This window comes from Hippocampus bargibanti, linkage group LG03 (genome assembly GCF_051943395.1).
Source record: "Hippocampus bargibanti isolate YZ-2025 linkage group LG03, ASM5194339v1, whole genome shotgun sequence".
NCBI lineage: Eukaryota > Metazoa > Chordata > Actinopteri > Syngnathiformes > Syngnathidae > Hippocampus > Hippocampus bargibanti.
The window spans coordinates 26959652-26973860 of NC_142736.1; the positions used below are offsets into that span (position 1 = coordinate 26959652).

A 14209-nucleotide genomic window follows, 5' to 3' on the forward strand; every position below is an offset into this window, starting at 1 on the left:
TGTAACTGTTGTTTTTTGTTATAATGTACATAAAAAGCACTTTATTTTAAGTTTTTACGATAAATGAATAAAATCAATGTTTTTGGCAGACACGTGTGAGTAGTTTTTTTTTTTTTTTTTGGCCATATTTTTTTTAATCACAAACGACATTTCTGTAACATTGTGAAAAGAGTATTTTATTATTCTAGGAAATTGTAGTCATCAATTATTGGAGAACAAATGCTCATGCTATTTAACAATTTGTTTTCAGGCAATTCCGACAGCTTGTCCGACCGAGACGAGGAATTGTTGTACGGTATTTATTTTTCAGGCATGTGACCAGAATGGAAACATATGTCATCGTCCAATCAGCAGAACAGGGAAACAAAGCGTTTTTCCACGTCCACGCTGCTCGGAGTGAGTGTCACGCTGCCCGCACACAAATCCGACAAGAGTATCACGACATCATTCGGAACTTCTGGGTGAATTAATTATTCATAATTTGGAGTATCGATTTGACTTACATATTGGGCTTTTCTGCCACCTGGCGGTCAAGTGCGGTAACTGTGGTAATAGGAAAATACATAGTGATTGATGAGAAAGCCAAAGACGACCCAGAAATTCATTAGGGTATGAAACAATGGCGGATCGTCAAGGCCTACAAAGTCTTCACTGCTGGCCTAAAAATATCTGAATCACGGACTGTTAATTATAGTTTGTCCATGAATTCTTACTAAATAATTCCAAATTGTCTTTTGGCCCCCTTTCATGACTTTTCCCTGTGTGTGCTTTTGTATTTAAGCATTTAACCAATCACATTTCAGCCACCATTTGTTACCAGGCTCAGAAATCTACCTGGACGCCTTCACAATCAGTTCTACGGGCTCTGGAGCATCAAACTTTTTGCTCGAACACCTTTTTGACTAAGAGAGCCATAAAAGTAAAATACTGTATTGTATTTAGAAATGTTTTTCAGTGAGAGCCACACACACATGCATGATTTCAACAAAATGTCAGAATATATTATTTAAAATAACTTTGTGATAATACTCACCATTAATATGAATAGTTTTCCGTTCCTCATGAGTAAAAAAAGTTTTGTCAAGCCACAATGGCTAAAGGAGCCATTTTCAAGATGAAATTTCCAAGAAAAAAAAAGAGAACATCATTAAGAAAGGTTGGTCAGTTATTTCCTGGCTAATTGTACACCCGAGTGGACTTGTAGTAAATCACACCACACTTTTTTCGGTCTGAATTGATTCAGGCGTAGCACTACTGAAGGCCTAGCGATGCAATCCACGGACCGCCACTGGTATGAAATGACAGCTACCCTGGTAGATACTTCTCAAAGTTGATACGTTTCTTTTGCCGGGTTCCAATTCTATAGTTGTAACTTTCTTCTCAGCCACCAGTGGTAGTCTTCTCATATCTTTGCTACCAACTCATCATGTGCCACCAGATTTGTCATGTAAAAATAATAACCCAATAAATTCTGCCCCTACCACCAACAGGGTTCCAAAGAATTCACTCCTCTTAGTGATGATTCTAATGAACCAAACAAGCGTGAACTACAAAGATACTCTTTATTTGTAACCATCAGGAGACATTTATTTTACAAGAAAACACACAACAACGCTTTGTGTGGACAATTGTTCATCTTTCTGCTGCTGCTAAAAGCACTGATGCTTCTCTATGTACGTGGCATCAGTGTGGGATATTGGCGAACAATTTCACCCCAGAAAAAAAATATTCCATTGCCATCATGAGAGAACGTAGGCTTAATTATATGTTGAAGAGCTGATATTAAAAAAATGACATTACTGGCTTTTATATTTATCAGGAAGGAAGCCAAATACGGGATGAAGTCAGCTGTTCACTTGGATTTAGGAGTGTCTTTCTCTCCGCCATCTGCTTTTTTCTGCTTTTGCTGCATTATTTCAGCATCCCTTGAGAAGAAAATATAATAGATGTCATTAGGATGAAACCAAATATAAAATTTTACCTACAAAGGTGTATACTGTCTTGTACCTCTGCTTGCGAGCGGCAGCTGAGAGCCCGTCATCACTTCTCTTCCCTTTGGTGTTCTCATTAGCTTTCTTGGCAGCCTTTTGGCGTGCAAGATCACGTTGATTTCCCCCTGAAAAACACACAAGAAAACATGGTAGTTGGAAATGCCAAATAAAGTAAACAATTTTCCCAATATTACATTTGATATATTAAAATGGAACTGTATAGTGCCACTTAGCGGTTTTTTTTTTTTTTTTGACGACGATACTAGTGCAGCGTGTTCTACCGGAAACAAATTCCTTGTGTGTTCTACATACTTGGCAATAAAGATTATTCTGATTCTGATATTAAACCAACAAAGTACTCCAAACTCTGATCTCAAAATGCCGTAACCTCATTTTAAAACCGATTCACAATATAAATATATGTTGACAATCAGGACAAATGTTTGCATGTTTCTCTCCGTCACCCTTAAAGTAAGCAAAGACATCATTGTCAGATGTATCAGAATATTCTGAGTGACTTTTCTGTGGAATGGTGTGTGCGAAGGAGGATTGACCCTCACAATCTGCCCAGAAAATAACACTTAAAATGTGTAATGAGTAGGGTTGTAGTAATGTTTATTTTTTTTTCCAATGCATATTGACATTAAGCAAGATCATTTCTTTTAAACCATGTTTTTGATTAGATAAGGGTATTTTCTAAAATATTTCGCTTGGGTTGTTGTTATGAGACTTCTGCAAAACACACTGACGAACTTGATCATTTGAGTCGTGTTGGAGGAGGGAGACAACCAAAATAGGGGCTCTTGAGGACCGGATTCGGGCATCCCCGCTTTAGGTAATACAACACCAATGGTGATGTATTACCTAAAGTACACAATAACTTTTAAAACAAAAATGATGACTTTTATATTGTCGGGTCTGTCACATTTTAATATTCGCTTAGATGATAGCATTCTGTCTGAATGTACCCTATTCAGGACAGACTACGCCGTCGTCCTGACACTTCTTCGCTTTACAACGTTAAATCAGAAATAGCCAATACTTGTTAAATATTTGCATGTCAAACAAATAATGTATCACACACCAAAGTGGGTCTGGATATAAGAGAGTGCCTTCCTGTGACGTTCGTAACCCCCGTTTGTGTTATGTCGTAAAAACCGAGGAATGGTGCATGGTTAAAAACGCAGAAGACGTGGCAGATGGGCGCTATGGAGAAGCGTCACAGCTTAAACCACAACAACACAGAAACAGGTCGGGCAACGGCACAAGTAACACATTGGACACACCCGATATGCAGGTAGTGTAAAAATATTTTCTGGAAATGAAATTTGAAATGTTCCGAACGATCCATTCGACACGATACATCATAAAGCGGCGCTTGAAGACATAATTTGGCATCAGTCAATTTCAGTAGGTCAAAAACTCGCTTCAATACTAAATACAATACTAAAACAGATCAACGCAAATAACAACACTTAATGCAATTTCTAATCACTTGCAATCCACCTAAACCTGAAAAAAACAAAGTTATTAGGTCAAATTTGGAGACGTCCAAGCCCCGCGAGAAGACGTGAGGTCTGTTTCAGTAAATAGACGGCGTCAAGATTCGGTTGACCGAGTGACAGAAACAACACAGCATGCAATTACTGTGAAGTATGTAATGCCTTACGGTAAATTTATATATGTCGATACCCACTGGTCATTTTAACACGCGATGTTTCCGTCGACCAAAATCCACAAAAAGCTTAGCCTAAGGGCCAAAGTATCCTTTTGCGTAGCGCCAGTTGCTCTCCGCCTGATTCTGCTGCGCCACCACTGCGTCTGCGCACAAAGCAGAAACCAGAACATTCCGTCGTCAATGCGCGCATGCGCAATGTAGCCTGGTGTTTCTGGGTTAAATATTGATGCAAAGCAATTAATAACTAGAACTAATCTAGAACTACCAGATTCACAAATAGGGAACAAAAGTTAAAACGACGAAAAAACAGCCATAATACAAAATCAGGTTCTCCAATATGTTTTTTTAAACAGAAAAATACCTTTCTCAGAGCCATTGTGCCAAACTCATTTGCAAGGAAAGATTGTGAATTTGTATAATTTAATCATAAATCAGATGGAAATCAAATATTTGAAAATCAAATATTTACAAACCCAATTCCAAATAAGCTTCGACGTTATGTGACAAAAATCAAAACAGACTGCAATTATTTCTAAACCATATTCAACCTCGAGCAGTTTTTTAACCTTTTTTGAGCCACGGCACGTTTTTTACATGGAAAAAATTGCGGTACACCACGAACAATCTCGGCGAAATTACGCAATCAGTTCTGTGTTGCCACACGGACGAATATTAAGTTACCCTCACAGTATTTACAGCATGGATACAGGATGACATTATTTTTGCAGGAAATGATGAATACATGTTTTATACATTCTCAAATAAAGTGAGTTTTGAAAGGCGCTTATAAATGAAATGTATTATTATTATTATTATTATTATTATTATTATTATTATTATTATTATTATTATTATTATTATTAAAAGTGACATTGGATAATTTCTCACGGCACACTAGTGTGCCACGGCACAGTATTTGAAAACTCTAGGTCCTAGTAGTATATAGTACTAGTTCCTAGTAGTATATACTAGTACTCAGAAGAGAATATTTTGTTCAAACAGATAAACTTTTGTGTTTTTAAGCATAAGCTTATCTTATATTTTATATCTCTTATAGCTTTTATTTTCAGCAAAAGCTATCGACCAAGGCTTTTAAATTACAGATTTTAAGTTGCAGGTGTAGCAGTGAACTGTATTTACTGGCATTTTTTTCTTGAGTGTGTGGTGGTGATAACACGTTGATGTTGGGTTTTGATGCAGTGCCGCCTGAAGCATCGAAGGTCATAGATATTGAATGTTGGTTTTCGGCCTTGCCGCTTGCGCCTTGAGGAAGATTGTCTGACAAGTGTTCGACTACTTTTTCAGGCACTTGCTCTCAAAGAGCTGAACCTTACCTAACCTTTGTTTGTGAATGACTGAGCAGTTCCGAAAAGCTATTTTTATAGTTAGTCGTGGCACTTACCTGTTCACCAGTGGTGTTTCAAACAGGTCTTTTTTTTGCCACCCGTGACGGCTTTTTTCGGAACGTTTTGCTGCCATTTATAAATAAGTTGAAAATCATTTGCCTAAAACATTAACATTTATCCATTTGAACATCAGATATCTTGTGCAGTTGTATTGTAAGTGAGAAGAGTGAAATATACAAGTGATCGACAATGTTGGACTGTACCCTTACTTTGAAAGGCCACTGGCATTGACAGTGTCTCGCCAACGGGGGGAAGTCTTTCACAACACAACACGAGCAGCAGCTTTTAAAAATAAATATAAAAATAGTGTAGTTTGAAATTGTGGCTATGGTTTATAATAAGAATAAGAATAAGAATAAAAATAATAAACATAATAAACATAATAAACATAGTAAAAATAGTAAAAATAATAAAAAAATGTGATAATAATAATATTATTATTATTATTATTATTATTATTATTATTATTATTATTATTATTATTATTATTATTATTATTATTATTATTATTTTGGTGTTGTAATAGCAATAAAAATAGTAAAAATAGTAAAATTAGTAAAAATAGTATCAATAATAAAAATAGTAACAATAATAAAAATAATAATAATAATAAAAAATTGTAATAATAATAATGTTGATGATCATTAATTATAATAATAATAATAAATGTCTTTTATAAGCGCCTTTCAAATCAATGTGTTAGGGGTTCAAAGTAAATTTTTATGCCGGTATTGGGGTTTCAAACCAGGATTATCATTTAAAGCAAGAGTTAGTTATCAATTAGTTTCACTGTAATCTTCAACTGGGATTTAAATCAAGGACTCTGTTTTAAATTAGTCATGCATGAGTTAGGACTTTCATCAAGAATTGGTTTTCATATAAGAGTGAAGATTTCAAAATAACTTTTCAAATCAGTGTCAGAATTTCAGATCATTATATTTTTTTAAACCTGCGATATGATTTTAAATTAGGATTTTAAATCTGTATTGGTGGTGCCTGTGTTCATTTTCGCTTTTCGTATTCCAGTTTCCTCCCACATTCCAAAAACACATGCATGGTTCCTGACAGACTCTAAATTAATCATCAGTGTGATTGTGACTGTGAATGTGTATTTATCTATGTGTGCCGTGCGATTGGTTGCCAACCAGTTCTGCGCGATAGGCTCCAGCATAAACAGATTAGAAAATGGATGGATAGAAAATGGATGGATAGATAGGACACAAGCCGCCACCCACATTTTTACTAAATGCAGCCTTCTCCTTAGGCTTATTATGTAGTATCGTGTGCAGCGATAGGTCAGTGTGCACTTCTTGTTTCAGTCCATTGCTGTCATCCATCACCCTGCCATAGTCCTTGCCGGCGATCCTCTGTGATTGATGGGATAAGCTGACGCCAGCCATCACATAACTCTCATTCCACCAGCGTTGTTGTAGTACAAACTTCCTTTGACACAAGGCAGATAAATAATTCTTTCATCAGAATATTTATTACAGTGATACCTTGGTTTACGAACTTAATTGGTTCCCAGACAGAGTGTGTAAGGGGAAGTGTGTATCTCAAAAATTATTTTCTCATAGGAAACCATTAAAATGAGAATAATACGTTCCCAGGTCCCCATAAAACATAATATTCTACTTTGTAATTTTCTAAGCCTTAAAACTACACAAAATATACCTTATTTTATGTATAATAAATGTGCTATGGTATTATAATTAAAGAAATAAACTGTACTGTATAATAAAGTCGTTTTATTTACCTTTGTGATGGTCATTGATGGCTTGATGGAATGGAATGGCCGGTTTCCTCAACATTAAACACTTGATGAGGAACGTAACCTTCTTCTTTCACCATCTTGAGGAATGATCCCCTGTAGGTGCTTTCTCTGTGATAATTGTATCTAGTTCCTCATCAATTGTGTTCTGTTTAGCTTGGTTGATAGCTTTTTGCATCAAGTGTACAGATGGCTTGTGCGGGTTGTTTGTGTAGCCTGATTGGTGGGATATTTTCACCTTGCAGTTTACACTCTGTCTTTGAACTATCAAAGTTGAAGCTCACTCACTGTCGTCTGCCTGTCTCTTTAATGTCTAAACCACCCACCCTCACTGCTGATTTATTGACCAATCACTTGGCTTTAACTGAAAACTGGGGGCGGGGAATAGCGGACAAAAATAGCTGCCATTTTGTTGTTAGAAGAACGCGCTCGTTCGCGAACGACACATCACTCATTGAGGCAGCTCCACATACGAAAAAAGTTCGTTTTCCAAGGTAAAATTTCCAGAAATGTAACGTTCGTAAACCGAAAAAGTTTCCCATCTATTTAACTGCAGTCTCTCTACCAGAGGGCGCTCGTACCCCTTGACCACAAGTTATTTTGGGACAAAAGAAGACACGCGGACATATGAAGATCTCCTGTTGTGCAGATGTTGCACTGGGCGACCTTTTGTCTTGGAAGCAGAAGAGCAATCCAGCATGAGGCTGGATTCAATTTCGCATACGCAACTGTTAGGGTTTAACGCTTAGGAATGAGAAAATCAACCAGATAAGAGCCACATGAAAAATACACAAAACAATGGAGACTGTATGGTGGATTCATCACGGACTTAGAAACTATTTGGCATGCAAGAATTGAAAAAAATAACTCATTTGAACTTTCAAGCGAATTTTAAGTCAAACGTTGTGGAGCTTACACGTTCTCCCCAGGCTTGCACGGCTTTTCTCTGGGTTCTCCCACATTACAGAAACATGCATGGCAGCCTGATTGAACACTCGAAATTGTCCCTAGGTGTGAGTGAGTGTGAGCACAGGTGATTATTGGACCGTCGAGGCCCAGAATGCCTTCTCTGCTGGCCTAAAAATACTGTATCTGAATCACACTGATGTTAATTATATTTTGTCCATGAATTCAGATGAAATAAGTCCAAATTGGACATTAGTTTCCGTTCATTACTTTTCCTCTGCTGGGCTGCTTCCAGACGTGTGTTTTCGTATTTATCCATTTAACCAATCACATTTCAGCCATCATTTGTTACCAGGGTCAGAAATCTAAATGGACACCTTCACAATCAGTTCTGTGAGCCCTGTCACATCAAATGTGTCAATCAAACTGTGTCTCTCATGATTCAGATTTGGAGTTGGCAACCCAAATGGGGTACCAACACCTTCTTGACATCAGAGTTTTCACAAACTATGATTGGCTAGTTACTAGCCAATCATAGTTTGTGAAAATTGCTCTGATCACAAGCCACTGGTGAAAAGAGCATACTGGCCAGAGCTAGCACGCTGTATCAGTAGCGAGCTGCATAAGCAAATATATTGTGTTGATTTAATAGCAGTTTTGTCAAGTTCAGACTTAGCACCACTGAAGGCCTAGCGATGATACCCAAGGCCCACCACTGCTACAAGGAGAGCTAAAGCAAATCCCAGAAGCCAAACAAAATGAAAGAGCAAAACCTGCTTACAATATTACTCTTGTCACTTGCTTTTCCCAACAATGATCTTTTTAATTGTAATAATTTTGGAAAAAAAACGTTTTTTTTTTTTTAGTTCAACGTCAGATTGCATCTATTGCACATAACGGTCACACGGTTTTGAAAACATCAAACATTTTGGAATTCCCAAGTAGCTTCAACTGTAAAAGTCTCACAAAGTAGATTCCCAGGAGGAAGCAAAGATTTGTCCTTGTTATGTCCAAATTATTTATGTGACTGCACAGGAAATGATGTCACCAAAATAAAGAACCAAGAGCCTTGAAAACACTCTCATGTGTTTTTTACCCAATGCCTCGATTGAGTCACATTTTCTTATTATATAATCTCAGCAGAAACCTGTTCGAATAATTCAACGTTGTCTTTTTTTAACTCACTCACTGCCAGACGTGCAAAAATGTGTCCACTCCAGTGCCAGGGTTTTTGTTATTTTCACTCAAATTCCAGGACCCACAGAATATTGAATTTTAGGACTACATAAACATTTAAAGCACCGTAAGAAACCTTGGACTCTCTTCTTTCATTAGAAAAAAAAGATTTAATTCCTAAGTTATATGGGTCTAGACCACAGGTGTCAAAGTCAAGGCCCGCGGGCCAAACCCGGCCCGCCACATCATTTTTTTCGGCCCGCGAAAGCCAATCAAACTTGTTAAATTCCATCATGATTGCTAAAATCTGAGCCAAAATGTCATATTTTTGGATGTCAACCACAATAAAAGTCATTATTCTTGACTTCAGATTTGAAAACGAGTTATTCATTAATTTGCTGTGTGCTCTATATGTAATATTTGAAGGGATTTAAACATTCTAATGGGTTCCGCAAATTCATAACGGCCCTCGAGAGGAAACCATAACGCGGCAAAAAATGACTTTGACACCCCTGGTCTAGACTTATCTGAGCTTGAAATGTGGGCGGCTGTACAAAAGGCAAATGCTGACCCGTCGTGGAAGGGAAAAACATTGCCAGAGGTCTGACCAGCGCTTTATCACCCCCCCCCCCTCCCTTCCGCAAGAAAACCAAAACCTGAATACATTCGGGAGTGGCGCTTCACGTCCTATTTTCAATTCCAAAATAAATTAGGGAATGGCAGTGAATGAGTTCATTCCTGTGCACCGTGCAACATTTCACACACTAATCAAATATTCTTTTTGTGACAAGAGTGGTCATCAGAGGAGCAAATCATGACCTTTTTTTCCCCACCAATGCCCTCCTTCGCATGTGCTATCTGACAGGAACAAAATGAATGAACGTATCACCTCTTCTCTAAATGCAACAGGCTCTTGTTAAAACGCCCTCCAAGTGTGTACCTCATCCCAACAGCGCCGGGAAAATGAAACCCAAACAGTCATAAAAAATGGACATGCATATACTGAAGTGATTTTTAGAGTAAAATTCAATCTAGACGTTGGGAGGACCACGTGTGTTCAAAGGGTTGCCATGGTAATGGCCTTATGCATCATTTCCGGCGTATGGTGATGGTGGCGGTTGAGGTTGGTGTGCGTGTGTGGTGGGAGGAGGCGCATGCATTTTTGGGTCAAATTTAATCCAATATTACATTGATTAAAAAAGTAAATCAATGAAAATGAGAGTGTTGGCATTCTTTTGCAGATAGATAATATGAATATTTTCCACTGGTTCCCACCCCACCCCTCTCTATTTCTCTCTCTTTCACTCACTCCCTCCCACTATTTTATTTTGCCAGGCTACCTCGCCGAGTTGAATGAACTCACTGTGTTCTGCGTGACTCGTGATGTTTGCTTTCCTCTACCAAAGTAGAAGTTCTTTGTGTAAATCTTTTTGGCCTTCTATGTACATACAGTCAACTGCGTCACATTTGGGCACTTAAAGGCCACATAATGTTATCATTCCACCTTAACGTGACAGCTTCATTTTAAATGGGTTTATAATGGGTCTGGATGCATGTTGAAGATGGGAAGAAACTTGACCCAATGTTTTTTCCCCTCTTTGGTGGCACTGTTCACAAACAGGTCTAATGTTGGCAGCAGAGTGGTTCAACATGCACGGTGGAGGTTTCTGGCAATAATGAGGACTGCATCGGGCTGGCCGAGTTGCTATTTGTTTAATGTAGGTACAGTATGTTCACAGCCGTCACAGTAGCTATCAAGAAAACAACATTTTTGATGACTGTTTATAATTTGCTTTAAACTTCACATTTCGTCCATTCATCTTGTTCCATTTCTACGGGGTCGGACTTCCCTCTGCATAGTCAGTGTGTCCTGTTCCTCTGGGGAATCCTTAGGTGTCCCCTGACCAATGAGGAGACATGTCTCTCCAGCATGTCCTTGGTCGTTCGTGAGGTCTCCTCTCAGTGGGACATGCTTGAAACTGTTCATTGGGGAGGCATCTGGGAGGCATTCTGATCTGATGCCTGAGCCTCCTCTTCTGACTTGTCACAATAGAGATAAACAAGCTTCTTGCCCTATTGTGTCTCTTAAAGGACAACCGACGCCCTCAGACAAGTTGTGTCCATAATTTGTTAAATCGCTTCAAATGACTTCTACTGAGCGTATTTTACAAAGATTCCACAGCATATAGCTATATTCTACGTTTTAAGACTCGCGCTGAATATTCAGGAAGTCTTGTTTTTGAGCTGGCGACTATTCCTGACGTCACGTCACGGAAGGAACGCCCCTGACCGAGAAAGGACACGCAATGCATTTAGCGGTACCTTGTTTGGTCTGAAAACTTTGTGTTGGTCCGATTTGATGGCGAAATTTGAAGGAAAACACATAAATGACGCAATGGTGAATCGTTGTGTGTTGCACCAAGACTACTATTTAATATTAGTTGACACAAAGTCCCATGAGACAAATCAGCCCATGTCCAATGGAGCTTTGGCGCCATCTTCTCCATTTTCTGGGTGCTACATTTCTGTTGTCCTTTAAGGGTGGGAAGGAATTGAAAATATGACACTTGTCCGGAGGCGTCAGTTGTCCTTTTGATACCGTCCTTGTTCTTAAGGATGGTAGCAATGGCAGATTTAGTGTTATGGTACTGGGACGCTAAGTCACACAAACACACACCTTGTTCGTGTTTTTCGATGATCTCCTTCTTCTGCTCGACCGTAATTTTCTTTAGTGTCTTCTTCGACTTAACACTAGCCTATGGTGGGGTCTTTTTTGGTCCCATAATAGCAAAAGTATACTCGATAACAAACCACGTCTGCACTCAAAGAAAGTGGGTGTGGAAAACTAGTCCGCCGAAAACTAGTTCGTCAGCCGAGACTATATGCTCGCAAATTTAATGTTTGTGTGGCAAAACGTTTGTGAGCTGAAGCGTTCGTCAGTGGAGGTATCACTGAATATAGTTTATGTCAAACACGTCGCCGTTTGAGTAATTTGTTCTGGTTTTGGTATCTGTGTGATGAAAGAGTTAGTGCTCACTGCAAAAAAAAAAAATCGGATGAAAGCAAGCATATAATTACATAACATTTAATAGAGCCTATAGAACGTAAAAGCTTGGCCAAAACAAACATGCGTATCATACCTCTGAAGATGGAGGTTACTGATTCGCTGTGGCGATCCCTTGAAGGGAAAAGCCAAAAGGAAAAGAAGATAGAACAGAGTCTCCTTCTCCAATGTACAGTACTTAACGACGTCACTTTTTGTTTTTTTAACTGACATCAGAAAAACGTTTTATAGCATCTAAAATACCCAAAACACGCAGTATGATATTTTTAGTCAAATGCAAAACACCAATAAAAATGACTTAAAATGTCCAAAATCTGCAAAAAATTGAGCTGCGAATTGGGCATTTTCAGAAAGTCCCGCCCCCAGTTCGTGACGTCACGCCAAGACGTCTTGCATTGCTAGTGAATCAAAACAATGACTTCAGATTCCAATTTCTTGTTACACATCCAGTTATGAATATGATTCAAATAGTTCTGAAGAGGAAAGCATACACGTTTGCAATCGATTAAAGAATTTATTTGTGCCATTTTGAGGTAACATTGGAGGGAAATCTCTCATCCCAAAAAAGAGGCACAAAATGGCGACCTCCTGTGGCCATCTCCGTTACCACAGGCTTATAATTTCCTTACATGGCGCTTGGACGCCCTCTTCTGGCCTTCTGGTGGCTTTTGGGTGCAACACGAGGTCCCCAGACCAAACAAGTACAGCAAAATACATTGACGTGATGGAAGGACCGCTAGCTACAATGCGTCTTTTTTAACGGTCAAGGGCGGTCCTTTAGTGACGTCACGTACGGACTCGTCACCAACTCAAAAACAAGACTTCCTGAATTAATCCAGCGCGAGTCTTAAAACGTAAAATATGCTGTGGAATCTTTGTAAAATACGCTCAGTAGAAGTCATTTGAAGCCATTTTACAAATTATGGACACAACTTGTCCGTAGACGTCGGTTGTCCTTTAAGTCAATAAACCCTCAGACACTCACTGACACTCTAAGTAGTATCTCACAATTGGGAATCTCCTCCATGGCAACAAGTCTCAGTGAGCTGCGTGGCAGTACACAGGGGAAGCACTCACCCATCTGGAGATGATGAGCACAGCGGACTGGTTCAGCGCACACAATTCCCGCTTCGCTTGATTTGAAGAGGGAAAACTCTACACAGTGACTTTTTTCCCTTGGAGGACACAGTGCGAACAAATATTATGAAGAGTGAAATTAGAAGCAGCGAAACTGCTTGCAACCTACAGTGCAAAAAAAACAATGTGAAGATCTTAAATTCTTAGTTAATGCCTTATTGTGGTCTGAATAAAGAATATAGTCAGAATTCTGACTTTATGCTTTCTGATTTTAATCTCAGAATCCAGAATTTTCAATTTAAAGTCAGAATTCTGATTTATTCTCAATTTAAAGTCAAAATTCTCACTTTAAAGTCAAAGTTCTCAATTTAAAGTCAGAAATGTTCCCTTTAATCTCAGAATTATGACTTTTAAAAGAGAATTCTGACTTTAAAGTCACAATTCCGAGATTAAAGTGAGAATTCAGAGACTTTAAAGTCAGAATTATTCTAAGAATTCTCACTTTAATCTCAGAATTCTAACTTTAAAGTCAGAATTATTTTCAGAATTCTCACTTTAAAGTGAGAATTCTGATTTTTGTAGTGATAAGTCTGAGATTAAAGTCAGAATTCTGATTTTGTAGTGAGAATTCTGAGATTAAAGTCAGAATTTGCCACCCGTATTAATTTTTCTTTGTTGGCCCTAATCATCTTCCGTAATATAGTGACCCATAATTCACAAAAAAATAAAATAAATAAAACTAACGAAAAAAAATCAGTTGCTGTTATTTTACCCGTTTCAATTGTTATTTATTGTTTTTATATATTAATTCAAGGTCTTCAGCACCTGTCAGTCATAACTGTGTTGATTCCTTTCTGATTGAGCATGAGAGCCTTGAGTATGATCCCCCAAAGTCATGCAAACCCACCATACTAAACTTATTTTGTCATTGTTTTTCTCACTGTATGTAAATTAAAACTCAGCATCATTATTTTTTGGAATCTGCGCATCTAATATTGTGGCCACTGAGCGTCTTTCAATGGAGAGACTATAATGATGCGCAGACTCTAAATTCACCTCCCTTGAATAGGATGACGTCTGTGGGCCAAATGAGTCATCAGAGCTGCTGGAAGCCCACTCGATCGTGGATATGGCTTCCGT

At 38.3% G+C, this 14209-nt stretch overlaps 1 protein-coding gene across 1 annotated transcript; it reads right to left on the reverse strand.

Moving 5' to 3' along the window:
- Nucleotides 1-1543: 1543 nt before the first annotated feature.
- Nucleotides 1544-3823, reverse strand: serf2b (small EDRK-rich factor 2b). The gene is made up of 3 exons (XM_088992877.1): nt 3688-3823; nt 2008-2116; nt 1544-1925 (listed from the first exon to the last, which is right to left on the reverse strand). Exons 1-3 carry the CDS (start codon nt 3692-3694, stop codon nt 1853-1855), a joined length of 189 nt encoding a protein of 62 aa, XP_088849003.1. The 5' UTR covers nt 3695-3823; the 3' UTR covers nt 1544-1852.
- Nucleotides 3824-14209: the final 10386 nt, after the last annotated feature.